The sequence below is a fragment of the Mustela putorius genome, unplaced genomic scaffold, assembly GCF_011764305.1.
Source record: "Mustela putorius furo isolate JIRA1106 unplaced genomic scaffold, ASM1176430v1.1 tig00003836_pilon_pilon_pilon, whole genome shotgun sequence".
NCBI lineage: Eukaryota > Metazoa > Chordata > Mammalia > Carnivora > Mustelidae > Mustela > Mustela putorius.
In genome coordinates, this window is record NW_025421989.1 from 19,206,465 (window position 1) to 19,231,856 (window position 25,392).

General features: G+C 41.7%; 1 protein-coding gene and 1 non-coding gene across 6 annotated transcripts in view; both read right to left on the minus strand.

The window, feature by feature from the left end:
• Positions 1-300: 300 nt before the first annotated feature.
• APOO (apolipoprotein O) overlaps positions 301-25,392 on the minus strand; it is a 61,047-nt gene continuing 35,955 nt past the window's right edge. For 4 of the 5 annotated variants that reach the window (XM_004769164.3, XM_004769167.3, XM_004769168.3 and 1 more), the window contains 4 exons: positions 19,279-19,370; positions 15,470-15,550; positions 4,528-4,593; positions 301-558 (listed from right to left, as the gene is read on the minus strand). In XM_004769164.3, coding sequence (XP_004769221.1) covers positions 4,558-4,593; positions 15,470-15,550; positions 19,279-19,370 — 209 coding nt within the window. In that variant the 3' untranslated portion in view covers positions 301-558; positions 4,528-4,557. The remainder of the gene's footprint in view (positions 559-4,527; positions 4,594-15,469; positions 15,551-19,278; positions 19,371-25,392) is intronic. The other variant, XM_045089412.1, reaches the window with a different exon arrangement.
• LOC123394755 lies at positions 16,455-16,604 on the minus strand. Its single transcript, XR_006609513.1, has one exon. It is a non-coding gene; the product is annotated as a U12 minor spliceosomal RNA (small nuclear RNA).

Sequence of the window (25,392 nt, forward strand, 5' to 3'; positions counted from 1 at the left end):
TCTCACCACTGAAGGGCCAGCTATTACTTCCGAGTTACGTTCTCACACTGGCCGGTGAAGCCTCGTGTCTCAGCTCTGGAGCTGCTCTGCTTGACTCAACTCTCGTGGGGCTTGTGCCGTGTACACCGCCAGCTGGTACTGCCCTGGGGGGAGTTAACGGTTTTCTTTCACACATGCACGTGCGTGCACACACACATGTACACTCAGACATACCACACACACAACCATGCATACCACACACATGGGCACCGGAGAGGCTTCAACTGTCACTCAAGAACATTAAAAAAAAAGCAAAACAACTTTTTTTTTTAATTTGGAATTTTAATTATGTACATAAATAGCAACATGAGAACGAGTTCTAAGGCTAGACATTCTCTCTAGGTGAAAGGATTTCCAATTAGTCCACTTGTAGTATGGTATCACCCAAGATAACAAAGAAGCCTAGCATAGTTTATCCTGAAGAAGAAAGCCAATTTACTACATTCGGTACTGACTTCTCTGCCATTTTTCTGTAGAAATATTGGTTTACTGCATGGAGTTTCCAATGTTTACCTATAACTGAAAGAAAAAGAAAGCCATAAGTAAACTGCCGGGGGAAAAAAAGAGACTCTAAAACTTTGTTTTTTGAAAATTCATTAGGGCTAAATTGAGAAACCATATCAAATATTTACATTACTATTATGACCATAAGGACCATCGTGTGCCAGAGAAAACTGTAATTATTTCTATTTTACAGACACTTAACTACAAAGCAGGAAGGTTTTGGGTTTCATCCAAACTACATTCAGATTCTCAACTGGCTGTGTACCTGAGCATAATTAAACAGACAGATGGATGAATACACAAAAAATAAATGCTTAAATGGCACAGTGCACACCACAACTCTCCCCTTATGAAAAACCAAACAACTACATTTCCGTCCATCTGCTTAAGCAGAGAGTGTGATTACATCACCGTCAGACTAGCGTAGACCTGTGCTCGTACCACCTCACTGTTCTTCTCTGGAGTGGAACACACATTATCCAAAGACATACAAAAGACAAAGGAATTCTTCTCCAGATTGCTTTCTTCCCAAGATGTAAAGAAACTACTTGGCAATTAGAGGTTTACCAACATTTTAGAGATACGGTTTTAGATACAAACATGTCTTTTAGTATAAAACCAAAACTTCTTAAGTTAAACATGTAAACCTCTAGCTTACCTTTTCCATTTTGGTTTATTATTTCCATTTGGTTTATTTGGTTATTATAACTCTTTAGGACTTCTTTTTTTTTTTTTTTTTTAAAGATTTTATTTATTTATTTGTCAGAGAGAGAGAGAGTGAGAGCGAGCACAGGCAGACAGAGTGGAAGGCAGAGGCAGAGGGAGAAGCAGGCTCCCTGCGGAGCAAGGAGCCCGATGTGGGACTCGATCCCAGGACACTGGGATCATGACCTGAGCCGAAGGCAGCTGCTTAACCAACTGAGCCACCCAGGCGTCCCTCTTTAGGACTTCTCTAAGAATTCAATACATTTACTGCTTTGTTAAAACTGCAAAGTAGAAATGACCTATACTAATAAGGATTCAATAGGCCATGGGAGTCCATACTAGGAAATTATTAAGCAGCAGCTAAGAAGAGGAATGAGAAAGATCTCTAAGTACTAAGAGAAAAAGATGCACGTAAGAAATTAAGTGGAAAAAAGGCAAGTTATTTCATTTGTTCGACACAGCTAAAGACAGTACTGCCTTATGAAGTATTCTTACCAAAACTGAGCCTCAATCTGATGGAGCCTTCAGATCTAACTATCTGTTTACAGAAAATGCAGAGAAGAGAAGAACCAAGAGGTAAACAGAACAACACTAAATGGATGTACTCAGCCACAGCCAGAATGTGGGATCTTCTAGAGGATAAATAGGCCTGTTTTTCAAAAAATGAATGGCAAGGGGAAAATGAAGGAGAAGGAACTATTACGGTTTAAAAGGGACTTAAGGGACCTATCAGTCAAATGTAATGGGAAGATCTTGTTCAGATCCTGATTCAAAAAAACCAAACACAAAAAGACAGTCAGGGAAATCTGCATACTACCTAAATATGAAATGATATTAAACAATTAGTGTTAATTTCTTTAGGTGTGATAATAAAATTGAGATATGTTCCCTCATGGAGGTTTCAATGTACTTGCAAAACAATTCTAGGAATATGAGCTCATTCTGTCAAAAAACCAAAAGAAAGTATGGCTGTGCACACATTTACACACAGAGAAAAAAGTCTGGAATGGTATGTCAAACTATTAACAGAAGTTAAAAAAGGAACAGAGGACTAGACAAACTGAAAATATTTATCTAAAAAAATTTCCTTTCAAAATGATTTTATTGGGGCGCCTGGGTGGCTCAGTGGGTTGGAGCCTTTGCCTTCGGCTCGGGTCATGGTCCCAGAGTCCTGGGATCGAGCCCCACGTCAGGTTCTCTGCTCCGCGGGGAGCCTGCTTCCTCCCCTCTCTCTCTTTGCCTGCCTCTCTGCCTGCTTGTGATCTCTCTCTCTCTCTGTCTGTCAAATAAATAAAATATTTTTAAAAAAAGATTTTATTATTTATTTGAGAGAGAGCATGAGAGCACAAGTGGGGGGAGGGGCAGGGAAAGAGGGAGAAGCAGTTTCCCAGCTGATCAGGGAGCCGGCCACAGGGCTTGATTGGATCCTAGGACCCTGGGATCATGACCTGAGCCAAAGTCAACTGCTTAACCAACTGAGCCACCCAGGCACCCATAAAAAAAATTTATTTACAAAAAATATGTATTGCTTTTATAGTTTGAAAACTCCATCTCCAACAGAGACGTAAAAAAGGGAAGAATGAAATCAAGGTTGTATATACAGTAAGCTGAACCCTGGCCCAGAGTATTTGGGAAAGAGGAAATAGATATTTATGTAGTTTCCCTGTATTCCAAGTCTCACTGTCCCTGCAGCAAAATGTAATATATTCAATGTCAAGTTTCTGGAGGACACATGTGGTTTCCTGGCTGCTCAAGTTCTAGTCTCTCTTCCAATAGCAGATCCACCCCGTATGCATCTGACCTGGCTCTCCAGAGATGCTGATTATGGGGGTGGGGCTTAGGCCTCTGTCTTTTAACACGTTCCTGCAGTAATTTGGTTGTATGATAAAATTTGAGAAGTACAACTCGGGGCTACCATAGGAAGGGCTGAGATGTGAAAGAGGATCTGGCTTTGTTTTCTGTGACCCTTAAGGCAGGATCAGAACCACTGCATCAGAGTTACAAAAAGACATATTTTTGCTTAGTATAAGAAACAGCTTCCTAAAAAATCAGAACTGTCCAAAGACGGCTGCCCTGTGGGGTGAGGTGCCTATCAGTGAAGATGAAAAGTGAGAACACATAGGGCAACAGGGTATTTATGCTTGAGGCTGGCTGGGGGGCCAGAGGACCCCTCTCAAATTCTAAGACTAAATGACTCTCTACATCCCTAAAAATATGGAGACAGCTTGAGAAAGAAAAACCTCACACTGAAGGCTTTCATGGATTGTAAATAGAAGTCATGGTTTACACTAAATGTAGCGGTGATTTAAAAAAAGACTATAAAATTCATATTCACTGCAGAATATTTTAAAATATAGAAAGTTATATAGAAAAAAACTATAAAAAACATCCATAATTCTACTATACCAAGATATATACTTAAATTTTTGTCCTATTTCCTGGTCTTTATTCTTTCTCAAAACATACCATACTACCTTGATTTTTCATTTAACGAATTTCCATGCAATTAAATATTACTGAAATATAATAACATTCCTCTTCATAGATATGGCAGAATTAAGCCACTTTTTGTAGCTCAATATTTAATTATTTCTGAACTCAATATAATCTTATCAGGAAATCACAAGTGCTATTACAGCATTTTTAATATATACACAAACTAACATTAATATAACTAGTGTTTTGTACTTAGCAGGTATTCATGAGTAAATACTGAACAAATGAATGAAGACAGTGAATCGAGTATAAGAGCAGAAGAAATCACGCCCATTTTCTGACTTCATCTGGTATCCTAAATTCCTCTAGCCTGAGGTAACTCAATCTTTAAAGAAAGAATAATTACACTTATGAATTCCCTATGGCACTTAATGATAATATTTCCATATAATCTTGAGCTTCTCTACAACCATCACTCATTCGACAAATGTTTATTCAATGACTATCAGATGAATAGAAGCATGCCTACAATAGTAAAGTGTTATTTGAAAAAAACACAAACCTAAGAAATAATGGCACTTTTCAATTGTTTGAAACAGTTTTGTAGGCAAATCTCAAGTGCCAAGTTCTAGCTTGTCTAAAAAGGAACTTCTCAGGTATGGACACAAACAAGTGAAGGCACCTAAATCCACAAATTAAAGATGGAATGAAACATCACACTGGCCCTAATGAATCTACATGAAGCTGAAACTGCTATAATTAATTGAGTTAAATCAAGAACAAGCCATTTCAGCTGGTGCTAACAAGGCTTAAAAAAGACTAGAGAATTCTCTTGGTTTTTACCTGATTAAAATGGGCAGAGCATGCAGCATTCTATTTATTTCCAGGTGAATTCTTCACATTTCCTGGCTTATAAAACAAAAATTAAGAATATTAATACAGTTTAAAAAGAAATAGTGATGCTTCTAAAGAAAGACTGGAATGTCTCAGCATGCCCACCTTCAGTATTTGGCTGAATACAACATTAAATATTCTTATAATGCAACCTGACCCATTTCTCAGTTAACTGAAGGAATTATGAGGGCTCCCTGAGGGCCCTGCTGTAGACTGTGACTTAGGCATGGAGAAGAGCAGGAACTAAAGCTCCATTAATCCTCACCACAGAGATTCAGCCAAACAGCTGATTCTATTAAAAAAAAAAATCCAAAAGTAAAAAGATTTCTTTGTTACTTCATGCTGCTGCCAAAGCTAAGGAATTTTTTTAAAAATTAAAAATAAAGAATAAAGCTGTTCTTCTCTGTGTATCATCCACCATAGGGGCCAAATCACAAAACATGTTTACTGCGAAAAAGGTTATAATTGGACCACACCCATTCTGTCTGGCCACCATCTGGGAACGTATAATTAGGTCATGTCATCTACCAGAAGTGATGTAGGAAAGTTTCTAGTAGGAAATGTTCATGCGGTAAAGGTTGAAGGCTTTACTTTCCTCCCTATATGTTTTCAATACTGTAATTCTGAAAACATGTTAGTAAGAACTGATATCCATCAAGGAGATGAACTCTCAGGAGATGGCAACAGAAAAAGAGTAGGCTGTAGGTAAGCGGGCAATAGGGCTGGGATCCCATGGTCTAGACTAGGTGCGGGTTCTCCTGGTGGACTTCTTGCAGTTATCCATGGATGAAGGGGGGGGGTAGTGAGAAAGCAGGAACATATAACCAACCCTGTAATTTCAGAGCATGGTTTCTAGGCAACTCCAGGCTTATCGGAGTGGCTGAAAACTGGTCTGTAAGCATGGTGATCATATATCCCGGCATGCCCAAGTTCTACAGGTTTATACCCACTGTCCCAGTATAATTAACAGCACCCCCTTTCACTCTCAAGCATATGCTGACTTGGATAATAAATTATATGGTTACCCTATCTCCAGACCACATCCACTTGATGATGAAGTTGTGGGGAACAAGGCCCTGTGTATTGCTTGGCAGATCATCACACAACACCCACGTCTACTTGTTGCTCTGAACAGAGTTCTCTCTACAAGACTCAGTACCGTGTGCCTTACTGTATTCCTTGAGAGCCACAATCACACACACAAACACAAACGCACCCAGAGGCCTTCTTGCTGTTGCTTTCGCAACCTGCCAAGCTCTTTCCTAGGATGAGAACTTTGCAAAATGTATCCCTTGACCTAGACTGGTAAATCCCACTTCTGCCTGGCTAAATGCTATTCATCCTCTAGATCAAGGCTTTTCCATCATGTGTCCTTCAATTTAGATGAGAACCTTTTATTCACATTCACAGCACCCACGTGCTTCCTGTTTTGTAGAATTCCTCCATTCATTTACTAATATATAAGCGGAATCATTTACTAATATATAGGATTTGTGAGGGCACAATATCCCTAGGACCTCCTAAGCACATGGTATTTAAACATTTGTTGAATAAACAAATGAAATGCAACAGAACCTAGAGATCTGATGAGGGTAAAAAAAAAAAATGTTCGGGTATGCAATTAATGAAGAACAAAAAGAGATAAAAATAAAAAGAGGCTTCATTTATGAAGGTAAGTGCGATAACCATGTCCGGCAATTGGGTCCATCATAAAAGCCATATAGTTCTCTACCTAGTTAAATATATTAGGTGTGAATTACCTTAATGTAATGCTTGTCAAGTACTTCTAATGATATTCTTATATATTCTACTATCCATATTCGCCAGCATCTCGATCTCAAAAATATAAGATGCTAAATTCATATTAAAATATTTTGGACATTCAGAAAATGGGAACATAAAATATTCTTCTGGTTGAGGAAAACAACTCTGTTGCTAGGAAATTTTTCTTGTTTGGTTACATATCACTTATAGTATAACAAAACATGACAGTCAAATATCTCACTAAAGAAATATTGAACCCATCCACCCTATTACAAATCAGATCTCTCTTGGCAGAAACTGCCATGATCTCAGAAAAAAAAAAGAAATTCTCCAACTTCAAAAGACAGACTGTGATTAAGTACAAAAGCCAGAAATTAACTTTTTGGGGTATTTTTCAGATAGTTGTATTTGAAATATTTTATAACTGATTCTCCTTATAATTTAATTTTGATGTCTATCAGGTTTCACTTTTTTTAGGACTGATTTATTTAGGGGAGCCCAGGTGGGGTGATTGCTCTCAGATTTACTTATTTAAGAGAGAGAGTGTGTGTCAGTGGGGGGAGGAGCAGGAAGGGGAGAGAATCCCAAGCAGACTCCCCACTGAGCATGGAGCCCAACACAGGGCTCTATCCCAGGACCCTCAGACCATGACCTGAGCCAAAATCAAGAGTCAGAAGCTCAACCAACTAAGGCACCCAGGCACCCAGGCTTCATTGTTTTTTAACAATTAATACATTTTACTTAACCCAACATAACTAAAATACTAATATTTCAACATATAATCAGTATAAAAATAATGATAGTTTACATTCCTTTTATTTGTACGGTGTCTTCTAAGTTTGCTGTGAATTTACATGTACAGCACACACCTCAAATCAGACTAGCTATATTTCGAGAACTCAAGAGCTGCTGGCTGCCATATTAGACTATATAGGGCTAGAGGAATGAGGTAAATAGCGCTATGATGGCTCGTTTTATGTGTCAACTTGGCTAAGCTATAGAAGAAAATTTATTTTCTTACCACAGCCATGAACATGAATGATAATTTCTATTAGCAAAATCAAAACACTTGTTTTAGTCCAAACATTTACTTCTAATTAGTATGCACTGCCATGTGAAGAGGGATTTCCTCAGACAAACCTCTGGGGGAGACCAGCCCACTGAAATGTCCGAGCCCCTCACCAGTTGATTATTTAGATCAACTACTTAACTTCCCCAAATGCAGTTTTCTCATTCACAAAATAGGGATAATATGCCACGGACTCTTTGTAAACAAAAAGTTTGGCACCCAAGACCGAGCTCACAGCAAGTACTCAATAAACATTATTTATCCTAGGTAAAAGATCACATATCTTTATGACAAAGAAATGAAAGTAAGGATAAATGTCCTGTTAAAAACCCCAGTGATATCCTAGTTCACTGGCTAAGGTAAGCAGAATCAAGCCTCCCCCCAAAATGTCTGCATCCTAATTTACGTGGCATGGAGGTTCAGGCTGCTCTTGGCTGACTTTCCAACAGGGAGATTATTCTGCATTATTACATGGGTTCCGATAGAGAGGGAGGCTGAAGGCAGGGTCAGAGAATGGGACATGAAAAGAATTCAACGGGCAGTGGCTGGCTTTGAAGATGGAGGAAGAGGGCTGTGAGCCAAAGAGAGCTGCAGCCTCTAGAAGCTAGGAACAGGCCTCAGCTGGCAGCCAGCAAAACAGACCTTGACCCTACAACCACAAGGAACTGAAACAAATTCTGTCAAGAGCCTGAAGGGGTGGTGGGGGGGTGCATTCTCCCTTGGAGCCGCCAGAGAGGAATGTAGCCCTGCTGACACCTTGATTTAGACTTGTGACCTACGACCTACCGGGTCTTAAGAGAATATAAATTTGTATTACTTTCAGCCAGTACATTTGTAGTCATTTGTTTTGGCAGGACAGGAAACTAAAACACTGGTGGGAGGACTCTTGACTAGTGGATATAAGCCCTCCGGTTCCATTTCCCATTAGGAGATGTCAGCTTCTCAAGCAGAAGCAAAAGTATGCAGTGTCACAGGACATCTGTCATGGCTATCACGTGCGAGAGTCTGGCCATTTTATAAGTTTCTTACAGGGATAAACTCATTTCGTCCTCAAAGCGGCCCCATGTGGTCCTACTCCCATTTCCCAGGGTGCCTGAGCAATGTCCCCGGGTTTCAAGGCTTGTAAGAGGCAGAGGCGAGGCGGGGCCTGGAGCATCTGCTCTGGAGTCCAGGCTCTGAGCCACCAGGTGAGGCCGCACTCTGCTTGGTCCACCTTTGCTGATGCAAAAGCCTTGTGCCTTTCAAAACAGGAGATGCTCCCCTTGTTCGGGATTTTTAACTTTTTATTTTGTTAAGTAGTGATGTTAAAAAAAGAAAAAAGAAAAGAAAAATTCATTGCCGAGTACCTTTAGTTCTTAAACAGCCGACACCAGAAAAGGCACCAATTCAGCACAAATTTAGCTTTATGGAAAACCCACCACATCGCCCTTATTTTTATTTATATTTTATTGTGTTAAGAAGACTTAACAGGAGATTGACTCTCCGGACAAATTCTGAAAGTACGGTTCAGTCCCGTTGACTTGCAGGCACAGTGGTGTACGGCAGATTCTAGAACATACTCATCTCACGTGACTGATACTTCATGCCCCTTGAACAGTAACTCCCCGAGCCCCTTCCCCACACCCAGCCCCTGGAAACCACCATTCTGCTCTCTGAACCTGTTAGTCTATTTCAGACACTTCATGTAAGTGGAATCACGCAGTATTTCTCCGCCTGGAATAGAAATACCCAAAAGGATCACTGTGAAACCACGCAACTTACTGAGAGCTAAACTCGAGTGTGTTTAGCAAGCTGTGGAATTTGGAATGGAGGAAGAGAAAGCGCAGCGTATTTACTCAGGGTGGTGGCTGTTGCTTCCCTTTCGTTTTCCTGCTGAGCCAGCAGGGGCCTGAACACAACTATTAAAAGCCCGGCTTCAGAAGTTCTCCTCGCTTTTCGCGTTAGTAACAGGTTTATATTTCTTCGTGGATTTTCCTGCCCTTTCAAGAATTATTAAGATTTTGCTTTTTAGTTTTTGTTGGCCTTTAACGGTCATTCTACAATTCTTTCATAGTAACTTCTTACCTTTTTTTTTTTTTAAACCTAGTGAAAACTAAACGTGCCATTTACTGAGACACACTGCTGTGTCTGGCTAATTATAGGACAACTCCAAAAGAGCCATCTGTGACCCTGAGGCCCCACGCCCACAACTGGCATCCATCTCGGATACTCAGACGTTGGCTGATACTTGCGAAAGGGTTTCGGGTCAACAATGGACAATCAGTAAATAGTTTCAGGCTTTTGTTAAGCTCCTAGACTCAGAGTGAAAACCATAATGGAAAAAAATCAATAAAATCAACTACACTAAGAACTTCTGATTGTCAAAAGACACCCAAACTGAAAAGACAACCCTCAAACTGGGAGAAGGCATCTGCCAACATGTGACCCACAATATTAGCTAGAAAGGAAAAAAAAAAAAAAAGAACCCCTGTAAATCACTAAGGAAGAAACACATTCCTCATACCAAAAAATGGCCAAAAGACAGGAGTAGTAGGTGTGTCAAGAAGAAGAAACCAATGAACACGTGAAAATGCTCAACCTCATTAGTGATCAAGGAAATGTACATTAAAACTACAATGAGAAATTCTGAAGCCATTGTGACATGCCAGATAATGAGGAAACCATCAGACTACTTGGGTCATGTCAAAAGGACTCAAAGCCAACTTCTACTAGCTGAAGTGGGACAATTTGAATTGAAATAAGGACTATGAATCATAAAACATTCAAATCCAAATATGTATAAATCTACAAATTCATAACTGTATTTAAAAAACTGGTGACCCTCTGAGGATGAGAGGGAACCAATCCATTATTTTGAAAACTGGATGCATAAGAGAAAAAACAAAGCATTTATCCTGTCTTTCCTCTAACTGGGTAACTAAACAGTAGATGAGCAGAAGTAGTTCCAGTATTAAACTATTGCAGCTAATATGTGAAAAATGACATGACAGAGGTAGAATATAACCATTTTCTAACCCCCAATAAATCCATGGGTCTAGGCACTGGGCGTCAATACCCATTAATATCAAAACGGCAAAGTGAAAACCAGACTTAGGTGCCTATGCAGACCTACAGCCTTGCCCAAAGGATCAAACACAAACCTCATCAATCAATCATCTGAATCCAGCTGCCAATCTGCAGGAAATGCAGAGAAGACAGCAACATGGTCAAGTGTGCCATCAGCAAGGCCCAAACCAGTGGAGACTCTTTAGGTCCCACATGCCATGTTCTGTTAACAGATACATTGTAAGGAAAATAAGAAAGATGGAAGGGGAACCTGTAGATTCAAAGTGACTTAAAAAGGGGGGAGAGGGAAAAAGACTTAAAAGGCATATAAAGTCAGAAATAACAAGAGGCAGGGGCGCCTGGGTGGCTCAGTGGGTTAAGCCACTGCCTTCGGCTCAGGTCATGATCTCAGGGTCCTGGGATCGAGGCCCGCGTCGGGCTCTCTGCTCAGTGGGGAGCCTGCTTCCTCCTCTCTCTCTGCCTGCCTCTGCCTACTTGTGATCTCTGTCTGTCAAATAAGTAAATAAAATCTTAAAAAAAAAATAACAAGAGGCAAAACTAAAGTGACAGGGATAAATACTTAGGTGACAAAACCATAAAGAAAAATAAGAAAGCTATTATTATAAAAGTCAGGGTAATAGATATTTTGGGATGGAGGGAGAGAACTGTAATTGGAGTGGGCTACATGGAGGGGATTCTAGGAAGGCTGGAAAAATTCTGTTTTTTGTCTTTAGATGATGGTCACAAGGGAGCTTGCCTTACACTAATTCACTAAGCTAAAAAAAGAAATTAAAAAGTTGTTGAAGGAATGCACATTATTGGGGCAGCTGGGGAAACCCGAATACAGACTGCATAGGAGGTAAGGCTTACGGAAACAAGGAAATGTTAACTTTCCCCAGTGTGATAATGGTATTGCGATTCTATTAGTGAATGTCCGCATTCTTTGGAAATACACGCTGAATTAGGTATGGGTGGGAAGTGCCATGATACCCACAACTAATTCTCACATAGTTCAGGAAAAGAAAATACATGTGTGTGAGTGCCCACACATGTGTAAAATAAGAGACCAAGCCAATGTGGCAAAATGTTAACTGGTGAATCGAAGTGAAGGAGATAGTCATTATTATTTCTGCAACTGTTCTGTAGTTTTGAAATTTTTTCAAAATAAAAATTGGAGAATAAAGTAAAATCGCACTTGCATGCGCACACACGTAGGCATGCACACAAACACACACCCCACAGTGAAAAACTATTTTAAAGCTACCAGATGGCAAAACTGGAAGCAACCACTTTGTAAAATGACTTGGCGTCGTCTAGTAAAACTGAAGTGCAGACCCTATGAACAGGAATCCCGGCCTAGAGAAACTCCTAATAAACCTGACACAGGTATAAAAATGCTCACAGCTGTGTGTGAAACAATAAATGGAAAATCACCCAACTAGTCACCAACATGGTTATTTTCCCACAAAGGAATATTCTACAGCAGTGAAAATGAATAGACTGTAGCCATACTCAGCCCATAAACATGTTAAGGGGGCAAAACAAGGTACACAATAGTACACATAGCAAGATTCCATTTAGATAAACTCTTTGTATGTGTATTTGATATATTTTAAAGATAAAAAACAGGCAAGTTCCGCTACAATGTTTTAGAAGAAGAACAAGGAGATGAAAAACTAAATTCTGGATCGTAGTGCCCTCTGGGGAGACAGGTGCAGGAGGGGTTGGGCATGGAGAACTTGGAAGGCATTGGTAATTGCCTGTCTTTTAAAAGTGGGTGGATGATTGGTATATATGTGGTCGTTATAGTGTTGGATTTTATTTTATTTATTTTTTTAAGGTTTTATTTATTTATCAGATAGAGATCACAAGTAGGCAGAGAGGCAGGCAGAGAGAGAAGGGGAAGCAGGTTCCCTGCTGAGCAGAGAGCCCAATGCGGGGCTCGATCCCAGGACCCCAAGATCATGACCTGAGCCGAAGGCAGAGGCTTTAACCCCCTGAGCCACCCAGGCGCCCCTCTAGTGTTGGATTTTAAACTCTGTCTGTCTGTGTGTGTGTGTCTATAAACAGAAGGTTTTTTTAAGATTTTATTTTTTTAAAGTAATCTCTGTAGACACCCAATGTGGGGCTTGAACTCACGACCCCAAGATCAAGAGCTGCATGCTCCACTGACTGAGCCAGCCAGGTGCCCCTGTAGACAGAGTTTAAAACCCAACAGGTTATCTGAAAAATAAAAACAAACATTGGACAACTCTAGGCTCACAATATTTTCTGGACACACCCATCACTGCTTCACAGTTCTGAAAGAGAGTTCATTTTAGCTGAAGCGGATAAATTTCTCTGACCTGACCAAAAGCAACGACAGAACTGAAAGACTACCTCATCCAAACTACTGGTCAAACATTCAGTGCAAACATTTAGTATCAATTTCTAAAAGGGAAAAAGGGATGTGGCAGAGAAGAAAAATGCCACAGACTTATTTAGGGTCTCTGAGAGTAATACAACTCCATGACAAATAATGTCATTGAGAACTGAGCCATCATTCCTACCACTGAAAATTTCAGGGCCCTGTTTTAAATACGCTGTCCACAGATTCCTTTTGACCATTTAGAACCACAAACATGTACCTTTGTTAGATCACTACAGTGGTAACTATGGACAACCATGAATTAGATTGCATCTAATTGAGACTGCTAATTTCAAGCCTGACTTGAAAACCAATTTCCAAATAAGCTAAGAAACAAACAAAACTCTCAATCATGAAGCATCCCCCCAGGTCCCTTCAGAGACACAGTTCCTGGGTCCCAAAGGATTCCTGTTCCAGGGTAACTTAAATCTTTGCTCTCATCCGTGAAACAAAATAAAAACCACTGAAATCCATAAAAGCCAACAAGAAGGGGGAAGCGCAATCAATAAAAAACAATGGCATTTCACCATCAGATAATTTCTGAAATCTATCAATATTTGATTAAAGCCTCCTGTTGCTCTTCATTTAAAACTTGTGCGAAATGTTTAAGTAGTCAACATCAATTTTATTACTTTCTAGTGAGAACACACAATGGTCAGGAAGAAATTACACTTTCACGGTAAATAAATGAAAGAACATTACATTCTCAATGACTCCGAAGAGGACAAGAGCACAGAAGACCAGAGAAAAAAAATCCAGGCCAACTGTAAGCTAATTGGACATCTTTACTCTCTCATTCCCCAAAGACTCACATATAAATGTGAGCGGCTTTAATATCTAACGTTTTCAAATTACCATAAAATGCTGGCCTGTTTAACCTGCATTCCAAACACAGTCCCGCTGCTTCTCCCCTGGGCTGAATTCTCAGAGCAGAGAAAGCTATTTCCAAGCTAGAGGCTCTGGAGGGATCCCCTCCTCGGCTTTCGTGCACAGTGGGACTGAGCTACCCACGGACACCACGGTGAGCACTCAGAGGCTCCCAGGAGATCTCCCCACAACTGGCTTTGGGGCACATGTGTCCCTGCCACCACCACAGTGAGCACTTGGAACTGAGCACGAGTTTCATTTTCCACGTTTCTTTCTAGGGCTCTGTAGAGCCTTCCTGATGTTCTTTCTTTTTTTTTTAAGATTTTATTTATTTTTGACAGAGAGAGAGAGAGAGAGAGAAATCACAAGTAGGCAGAGGTGCGGGGGAAGCAGGCTCCCTGCTGAGCAGAGAGCCCGATGCGGGGCTCGATCCCAGGACCCTGAGATCATGACCTGAGCCGAAGGCAGAGGCTTAACCCACTGAGCCACCCAGGCACCCCCCTTCCTGACATTCTATTTCCTTTCCCATATAAAACTCAGTGTGGACTTAAGGAATTCTTTAAACAGGAAAGCAAGCTGCCAAAGAAAATGTCAGAGGAATGGAAACAAAACTAGGGGTGTTTATTCTTTAAAGGAGATTGCCAAAGGGCACTTGATATTAACACTGAACTTCCTATTCAAAGCTAGCTTAAACAGGCTCCAGAGAGACTAATTCCTTTAGCTACTACTAACACAAACATGAGTCTTAAGATTTCACTGGAAGACTATTTCTGTAAGTAATGAGGATGGTTTACAACTGATTCTATAATGTTACATCCAAATTCCAGTTCAAAACTGGATTTCAATTGTGACACAGTTCTTTGTATTTTTAAAGAGTATTTTGACTTGAGATAACAGAACTCAAAATCAACTCCTTCCATCTACAATGTAGAAGGTATGTTAATGTAAGAACCCTAATTCTTCCTTATCGAGCAGTGCCTCGGAGGGCTTGGAGGAGACATGATACTTTCTTCTATACTCATTCTTCCTTATCAGAGGAAAGAATGTTCTAGCGAACAGGCAACATTCATTCAGCTATGGGGCTGCAAGAAGAGATGAAAGAGGACATCCTCTTACAATTACACAGCCTTCTCCCTCTGCTGCTCATCCACCAGACATAACAGAGAATATGGGCTGTGGCTGGTGGCTGATTGCCCCCTTAGACCATGGCTCACGCCCTTAACGGGGCCAAGGAAGCCAGGGAATCCGGTCATGCTAAAGTAAAGGAGAGAGCCCATAATAAGTATAACAGCAAGAGGAGGAGCCTTGCTTAGTTTTGTGTGTGTGTGTGCTTTTTTTTTGGTGGTGGTGGTGTTTTGTTTTGTTTTTTGTTTTTTTTGTTTTTGTTTTTGCCTGGGAACACAGTATGTTCCCTAAGAATCAAGTTTTGATAAAACTTTCAGAAAATATGCTACACTTTGAACACATTATAAATACAAGAGAGAGAAAATGATGATCTACGAGTGCAGTGGAATGCATTTCATGGTCACCACTTTTTAGCCTTACTGGTAATAACCCAATACACAGAGGTTCTCTTGCTCCTCCAATAAAGGCCACCAATAGAGAATCTGAGCTAGAGTCGTAATGAAAACAAACAGAAAAAGCAGGATCAGGCAACAGAGTTATCAAGAATCTTACAAAACCCTAAAGAGACCATATATTTAAACCAAAAGGAAAATAATGAAAAAGATCTTTCTCACCTTTTGAAAGTTCTCCTTCCACAAATCTTCTATGACTATGTATCCTCGTAAACCCCAGTCATATAATTTCTCCCCACTGACCTTGAAACAAAATATAAAAGATCCATTACTATTCCATACATGACTGGTAAGAATAAGAATATTCCACTTTCCTTTTTCCTGCATCCAAAAGAACTGTGGTTAAGCATACAATGACCCCAGAAGCCCTGGGGTATATACATTAAGGCCAGGCAACGTAAGCAAATACAAAGATAGTGAGAGTCGCAGCATTATAAAGAAAACACAGTTTGGTCATGCAGTCAGTGTTTGAAATAATTCGCCATAAATTACAGGTGAATAAGGGAAAAGAATGAAGGACGTCAACCACTGACAGGTGAAATTCCTGAAAACGAGACACAGAAAGAAGGCTTCTGCCTATCACATCTAACACGTCATAGCCAACCAACAAGGCACACGAAAATCACTCACTCATTTCAGGGGCCTAGTTTAAAAAAAATAGGTGAACCTAATGAAATGGTCTTAGTTTTCCCAGGTCCCCCCAAACATACAAGTCTTCACGTTTCTATAGGGATTTTGCCTCTTGATCCAATATCCTTTCCACAACACCCTGAGAGGTAGGCGCCAGGGTCAGAGAACACTCTGGGGCCAAGACGCTCACACCTTCATATAATACTGTGAAGGCACTGCACGGTGACAGAAGGGAGCTACACTTGTGTGAGCACAGCATAATGTATAAACTTGTTCAATCACTATGTTGCACACCTGAAGCTAATGTGACATTGTGCGGCAACTACACTCAAACTGAAAAAGTTAAAAAAAAAATTTTTTTAAATGCCCTGGTCCACTTTTCACTAGCTGACATTAACTGTTGAATTTTTAAGTATTGAGTTTTTTGGGTGTTTTTGTTGTTGTTGTTTTGTTTTGTTTTGTTTACTTAAAACCAACTCACTCGGATCTATCTGCTTTTTCAGTATTAAAAAGGGGACGGGCAGATCGCAGCACCCAGGCATCCCGCAAAGTAGGCGGGTCACCTTAGGAGCAACCTTTACCTGCTCAAAAATCCGTCTCACATTAGCAATGAGGATTCAGGCGTCACCCCGAATCGTTATTTTCCTTACTCTTAAGTTGAAGGCATTAAGTATTGAGTTTTCTTTAAAAAAAAAAAAAAAGTTTCCAGTAATTCGCATGCATCAGTCCCACATGTGACAAACTATGTTGATTACTCTTCCACACGGAATTTCTACTGTGAGGTTCTGAAAGCAGTTTCTATTCTTTCTAATTTTTATAATAATTTATCTACGTGGAGCACTTTAGTTTACAAAGCACTTTCACATGAATTATCCCTATTCTAAATAACAACCTGTGCAGTAAGTAGGCAAAGATTGTAAGGAAATACTCAGTAGCCAAGTGACCAGTCCAACTAAGGTCACAGTACTAGTAGTTATTTTCTTCCGGTTGCTCTAACCGTTCTTAAAATATATGATTCTCAGACCCACTGGTAGACATATCGAGCATTTACCACATATATGACACTATTCTTGGTACTTTACATTTCCGAGAGGAAAAGAACATTTGCCATCACTTTAAGCATTTTCTTACAGTACTTCTCTCCAAACACTACTGAACAAAAAACAATGCGAGCAATTATGTGGCTGGTCCAAGGTCAGGGTATTCATAAAAAAAAAAAAATTAAAACTGTTGACACAGGAACTAAATGGCACTAAAACAGTAACAGAAAATCCCTTTCAATTTATTGTAGCCAAATATACATACAATTTACCATTTTATCCATTTTTAGGTGTGCAATTCAGTGGCATACATGCATTCACAGTGTTATGAAACCATCACCATTATCCATGTCCAGAACTTCCTCATCATCCCAAACAGATCGCTAATGTTTTAGGTCTAGTGAAAATGAAGTTAATTGTTTTGTTCTGGCTTACTCTAAGTACCAAATAAAAGACAAAACACTCCTTCCCACTGACTTGAAAAATAAATTAGAATACAACTCATATTTGCTTCCTACGATCTTGGCTGTGAATACAAAAGCTCTTTTGCAACATATGCTGTGGCCTATAAATAAAAAGACCTCTACTCAGGGGGCAGCCACATGTGCTTCCGGGGCAGCAGCCCAGCCCACCCTCCACCCCCATCCCTTTACTGGTGGAACCACAACACGCCGAGATGATGGATAATGGTGCTGATGAGCCAGGGCAGGCAGACGTGATTCACTGTTCCTGAGCCGGGGCTGAAGCAGGCATGGGGACATTAACTCTCTGCCTCCAGGACTGCATTAAACAGTGTCAAGCCCATGTGATAAAGACCTTCCCGGCATCTGCTACCAAAGCCACCCGTTTCTCACAGCTGCGGCCACTGGGCGCCCACCTATGACTACAGTGCAATCCAGGAATCCAGCCTCAATCCCGTCAGGAGCACTCCAGGGAGCTCAGGGTCAGAACGGCTTGGCTCAGAGCCCTAAGCGCCCAACTCTAATGACGGCACGGCTACGCCTCTGGGACCAAGTCTCAGCGTGACAGAGTACCTCCAGGAACTGGGCAGGTCCCTGTCTCCAGATGCTGTCCAGGACTTCAAAACCTCGAGCCTGCTTTGTTCTTGCCAGGTTTCCAAGGCACTTGATGTCTAGAGTTCCCCACTGCCCTGAGGAAGTCTAGCCTCTCTCAGAGGTGCTCAAACATCAAGGACCCTCAAACCCCCCGGGGAGCTTGCTAAAACCCAGATCACTGGCCCTCATCTTCAGAATGTTGAGTCAGTCAGTCTGGCTTGGGGCCTGAGAACGTGCATTTCTAACAAGCCAGGGGATCCTGATGTTGCTGGTCTAGGGACCACGCTTTATAAACAGCTGGTCTAGCTGTTAGGGACTGAATTGTGTCTCTCAAAATTCACATGCTGAAGTCCTAACCCACAGCGTGACTCTATTTGGAGACAGAGCCTTTAAAGGAGTGACCGAGGTTAAATGAGGTAATGAGAGTGGGGCTCTAATCCAAAACGACCGGTGTCATTAGAAGACAAGGGTGAGACACGAGGGATGTCCACGCACCATGAGAAGGTGGCCATCTGCAAGACAAGGAGAGAGGTCCTAGGAGAAACCAACCCTTCCAGCACCGTGATGTGGACTTCCAGCCTCCGGAAGAGCATGGAAATAAATCTCTGTTGTTCAAGCCACTCCATCTGCGGTATTTTGTGAGGGAACCCTGAGCAGACTGAAACACAGCGTTACCCATCTTGCCTGCCAACTCAGTTCTCCCACTTGACAGGATGCCAACAAGTTGAGGTCTGAAGGGAAAGAAAGGAGCAGCCAACTGAGAGCCCTGAGAGGGGCACGCCCGGCAGACGGGACTGCACGCCTTGAAGCCCCCAGCAAGTAAAGTGAGGCTGACACCAGGCCCGGGGAGAAGGTGCAGAGGGCCACAGCCCAGGCCTATGCGTGCAACTCCAAGGAAGACCGGTTGTGATCACATGCACCCAAATGGAGAATGACCGGTAACTGGCAGCTGTGGAGTGTGAGTCTCTAGACTTGCATGTAAATACGCCCCCACAAAAGGTATCTCGATTCTTTGGACTAATATTCAACTTAGTGTGCATTCTCTGAATACTGACATGATCGGAAGGAAGGCCAGAACTGAGGCACGTGGTGGAGAAAAGCACTTAAATATGTGGCAGTTCATTTTATGTGCAAACAAATTCTAGTCAGGTGCAATAAAAGCTGCAAAATAAAAAATATTAAGCAGTAAACCCAAACATACACAAGCAAGAAAAAGGGACACCCCAGCTTACTGCGTCTAACTTACCTGGACAAATACGATGGCTTGTTGTGGGTAATAAAGAGAAGCAGCAAGTCCCATGAATCCAGGCGGATATACCAGCTTCTTTATTTTTGAGCCTATAGAATAAAAGCTTGTAGATGTCAAGAGATGATTCATGACCCTTACCATCTCCGTTTGCCCTGGACACCTAACACTGAATAAGACTTCTTTTCTTTGACCCTAGATTAGCAGAGAATGTGCCTCATAATGTCATACACACCAAAAAGAACCATCACATCCCCATAGCTTTGGTGAGATATAATTCACACAAGTCACCCATTTACAGTGTACATGCATTCTGATGTATTCACAGAGGTATGCAAACCATCACTACAATCAATTCTAGAATATTTTCATCACCCCTCAAAAGAAATGCTGTATCTACTAGCAGTCACCCCACCTATTCCCCCATGACCCCAATCCCTAGAGAACCACTAATCTACTTTCTGTGTCTACAGAGATGCCTATTCTGGACACTCCACATATACACAAATATATAAACGCAGTTATATAATGCATATATAAATGCAGTTATACAGTATGTAGTCCTTTGTGACTGGTTTCTTTCATCAGCACAATGTTTGCAAGAGAACCACCACTTCTAAGGGAGCAAAAATAAAGAACGTTCTGAAAAGAAGCACATGGCACTTTGGTCTCCAAGGTTTATGTTTTTTTATAGTAAACTGATTTCCTATTTAAGGACTCAACACAAGCCTTGCTCTCCTCTCCTTTCTAATACTCCATGAAAATAACAGTAAAAGAATAAAAAACAGGTAATAAACCTGCAGTGAAGAGGAAATGGGTGGAGGGGCCACTGGGAAAGAAGAAGTGTCATCCAACTTACAGAAAACAGAGTGGACAGAAGCAAGAGGACACACAGCTATGACGTCCCAAGGACGAAGCAGCAGGTCCTCGGCAGCCCAGAGCTGGCAGGTACTGTGGGCGGCGAGGGCAGCCAAGGATCAAGAGGGAGGGAGGCGGGGGGATGTGGGGGCTACGGACGGACACAAATGCAAGCCCTGTGCAGAGCCTAGGGGTGATTCTCTCCTTCCTCCGTGCCATCTTGGTGCAAAACTATCTGTGGCTAGGCAGTCTGTCCAGCCAAACTTTTACAAAGGGGGAGAAGTATTTCTAAAGAGGGGCGCTCCAGGGGCTCAGTCAGTTAAGCATCTGACTCTTGAGCTCAGCTCAGGTCTTGATCTCAGGGTGAGTTTAAGTCCTGCATTAGGCTCCATGCTGGGTACAGAGCCTACTCTAAAAAAAAAAAAAAAAAAAAAAAAAAGAAGTATCTCTAAAGAAATGCCATAAATTTTCTGCTGAGAACCAAGACAGCCAGTGTGTGTGTACATGTGAGTGTTGTACCCAAGAGCAGAGTTTTCCCCGAAATGGCCTCAGGTATAGGCACCCTCTGTATAAAGTCAGTTCCCTTTCAGCTCACCCTGAGGTAGAACCTACTGGCCAGTAAGCCCCATCTATGCACAAAAAATTCTTATTAGCATTTCAATCGCCTTGCTCTTCTACTTGACTGTATAACCAATAACCACTAGTCATTTGAGGAAGGCCTGCAGCATAAAAGGTGAGATTGACACAAGCAAGAAAGGAAAAAAATGACCCTTCAGGCAACAAAAAATCTTAAAAACAAAAATACACCTGTTATTAAGTATGGTTGAATCAACTTAATCAGCTACTACATTAAAAGAAAAAAAGGTTCCATGAAAAGGAGATAATCAAAGAACAAGAAAGAGCTACTTAGAAATGACAAACGTAAAAACAATCAAATCAAAAGGAATAAAATGAACAAGAAAATAAAAGAGACAAACAGGGTCACTTAAACAGCTTCATTGCTAATTCAGAAAGGAGAAAGAATGAGAGTAAATTTTCTTTTTTTTATTAAAGATTTTATTTATTTGACAGAGAACGAGAGACAGCAAGAGCAGGAACATAAGCAGTGGGAGAGGGAGAAGCAGGCTTCCTGCTGTGCAGGGAGCCCAATGCGGGGCTCGATCCCAGGGCCTTGGGTTCATGACCTGAGCCTAAGGGCAGATGCTTAACGATGGAGCCACCCAGGTGCCCCGAGAGTAAATTTTCAAAGAAATACAAACCAGATTACATCCCTACAGCTGAAGGTTGCAAGCTACAAAAATGCCCAACTAGGAATGAGGCATCTACAGGCAGCCACACCACCCTGGAAGTTCAGAACACTTAAGACTGGGGCACCTGGGTGGCTCAGTGGGTTAAAGCCCAACATGGGCTTTTTTGAAAGTTACTTGAGCATGTAGTTCAAGAACATGGCAGAGCAAACCAAGGAAAAGAGGACATGGAACCCTCCAAAAGGAGGACAGACCCAGGAGAGCAATGGAGCCATGTCCCAAGACCACCACAGAGCTGAGTCTTAGTCCAGACCGCAAGGGGGTATATGAAAGATTAACTACCTCCATTTTTATCTCAGTCTGCACTTTCTGAAAAATTTTTAAGATTTTATTTTTAAGTAATCTCTACACCCAACATGCGGCTTGAACTACAACCGTGAGATTAAAGAGTCACCTGCTCTAACGACTGAGCCAGTAGGCACCTCTCAGTCTGCACTTTCTAAATGCTGAAATCTCCCTTTGCAGCTTCTCCTTTAACTCGGGCAAAAGACCCTGTGTGCAAAACGTCCCCTGGTGGGAACCAAACCTACCCCCTCCCTCGATTAGTAAGGACTGCCCTGAGTCAGTAGGAACCACACGTGACTGACTCCAAGACAACGATGGACTTGACCTCCACTGACTACCTGCACTTACCTTTGCCCCACATTGCCCTTACATAAACCTGGAAGCATTTTCGGCACTTTGGAGATAGTCTCTAGTCCACTGTCTTCTGGGTGTTGGCCTCACTGAAATAAATTCCTTTCTTGTTTCAACACCACTCACCTCTCTGACTTTGGATTTTATCAGCGACGACTGACTGAAGCTGGCCTGTTTAAGATCCCTGAAGACAGCTGCTCTTACACCCTTGTGCCGCAGGTAGAGCCCTGGGCAAAGGGGAATGGCAGGAGAGGGAGCAGCACGGAGAACCAGGGAAGCCTGAGAATAAGGTTCAGAAAACCAATAGAGGGTAGAACAGGAGACACCTCTAGAAATGAAATTGGACCTAGAGAGTGTCTGCCAAGAGGCGCAGGGCTCTTCACGTGGGCCATGGATAGACGCTAGGGCAATGTATGTTAGTAACACACAAAATAACCTAAGTGCTGTTTACTGGTTTTAAACTCTAAACAGACATATCTCCAAAGATGGAACTAGAGCCATAGGAGACAAAACAAATGTTATCAACTAGACTCGTAATAATTTCATGTTTCTCTTCTTGTCTTACTGCCTTGATTGAAAGGATACAATTATTCTAGAACACAATGTTTTTATCCCTGGGGTCCCACCTATACACTTGGAGCTCATATAGGTAAGGACCAAGTAAAGGATAGCACACCTGACAACCAGCCATTTCTGGGTCATTCGCAAAAAACTGGTAAGCAGCAGCTCTTGGGCCTCCAGCTCCTAATGGTTCACTCAATGAGCTGGGGGCTCCAAAACTTGAGGAAGGATGTGGGGGAGGAGCCACCAGAAGCCAATGATAGTGGGCAACGACCACCTGCCACCCTTGAGTGACCTGGCTGAGTCCACATCCTCGGAATGATCACCCACTCACCTCCTAGAGAGGTGTCTCTTATCACCACCAGTCATGGCCATTCTCATCAAATGAGGAGCACTACCTTAGCATTTATGCTCAAGAAACTCTACCTTATGACCCAGCAATCCCTCTTCTGGGTATATACCCAAAGGAAATGAAGCCAGTATCTCAAACAGATACCTGCACGTTCGTGTTCACTGGAGCATTAGTCACAAGAGCCAAGACATGGAAACAACCTAAGCGTCAAGGGATGAGGAAGTAAAGAAATTGTGATACCTATATGAATGGAATATTATTCGGCTTTGAAAAAGGAGACCCTGCCACCTGTAATAACATGGATGAATGCAGAGGACATTATACTACATTATACTATGTGAAATAAGCCAAACAAAACCTGCACAATCTCACTGACAATCTGGAATCTAAAAGAGTCAAATGCATAGAAGCAGACAGTAGAAGTGTGGCTACCGGAAGAGGTGGGGTGGAGATGGAGAGATGCTGGTTACAGGGTACAAAGTCGCAGTTATGCAGAATGAGTAAGTCTAGAGAGTAATGTAGACCATGATGGCCATGGCTAACAATACTGAGTCCTGGAGACTTACTAAGAGAGATTATTGGTGCTTTCATCTTAAAAAAAAAAAAGGTAACTATGATAGAAGGCATGTTAAATAGCTTGACCAGAGTATTCATTTCACTATGCATATGTATACATATATGTATATCAAAACATCATGTCATACACCTTAAAAACATACAATTTTTATTAAAAAATAAAAATTTGTAGACGTTAAACCAAAAAAAGAAAAGAAAAGAAAAGAAACTCTGTGCCTGGAGGGGGGTGCAAAGCACTCCAGACCCCCACTAGATATGCTCGCCGTCCCGCCCATCTTATTCAGTGATCACCTGACATTGTTCACTGCACGCCTTTCTACCCCAGCCCCAAGGCAAAGACCCGTTATTGAATATTTGTGCATGAATGTGTGTGTGCCCATATAGTTTTTTTTAAGATTTATATATTTATTTCAGAGACAGAGAAAGTGCGTGAGAGCAAGGAGGGGAAGGGCAGAGGGAGGGAATATCCAAACAGACTTCCACTGAGCACAGAGCCTGACGCAGGCCTTGATCTCACAACCCAGGAGACCAGGACCTGAGGGGAAACCAAGAGCTGGAGGCTTAACCGACTGAGCCAACCAGGTGCCCCCATGTGTTCTTTCTTGAAAAAGAATTGGGGTTTTACATTATTTTAATGCTACTGAGCCCTCCTGGGAAAAGGAAAAGATAAACCAGCAAGCAAAAATGGAGGACTAGAACCCGCAGGAGTATGTGTCCTGCTGCTGCTGTTTTGCCCGGGAGAGCAAAGTCCCCAGTTCTCCTTAGGATGGTCACCCAGTGGTCATGCAGGGGGATAAACACTAGACAGCACAGCACAGGAATCATGCTTTAGGGCCATGCTCTCACCATGGGGGTGGCGGGGGCGGGGGAGAGCTAATCTCACTTGATTCCACATTCCTGGCTCCCTAGCAGTAGCCAAGATTCCAACAGCCTGGCCCTGAGATCTTTATAAATTTCAAACGCTATCTAAGTAACACAGAAATGCTTTTTTGGACAGCTTTACAGAAAGGAGGGGGAAAATGTTCGCGGCGGGGTGGTGGGGCGGGTAGTTGGTTCAACTTTTGCAGCTGGTTAGTAAAAATGAACTCTAACTTTAATTCTTATATATTCTGCACAGGATGGGAGGAGGGCACAGAAACTATGATAGGAGTTTGTTCCACAGGCTGAGGGAGGGGCACCAGTGCCACCTGCCTCCAGACTAAAATAATAGATAAGGCATGTACAGAAAAAGCTTTTTAAAATTGGAGGAATGGGTACCGAAGGATTCACAATAGTTAATCTTTTTTTTTTTAAAGATTTTATTTATTTATTTGACAGAGAGAGATCACAAGTAGGCAGAGAGGCAGGCATAGAGAGAGAGAGAGAGGAGGAAGCAGGCTCCCTGCTGAGCAGAGAGCCCGATGTGGGACTTGATCCCAGGACCCTGAGATCATGACCTGAGCCGAAAGCAGCGGCTTAACCCACTGAGCCACCCAGGCGCCCCACAATAGTTAATCTTTTATGAGGGTCTGATTGCAGGGTTCATAAACTCTCCATTTTAGGAATTTTTATAAAGTCTGAATTTTATAATCAGTGAAACCTCAGTAGTTTATAACAAACTGATCTCATTATAGTGAAGTACCTTGTCATCCTTTATTTCCTATGAATGTTTGGAATCCAGCAGTATAGTGTAGTAACACATTTCAGGTGACATTTATTAGCTTTTAAGTGTTTTCAAATTTTTTGTATCATCACTGGTAACTGAAGCTATGACAGACACATCAAGAAATTCATAAAATCCCTACAAAATCACTGTTCTATTTACTGTGATTAATAGCCTGATTT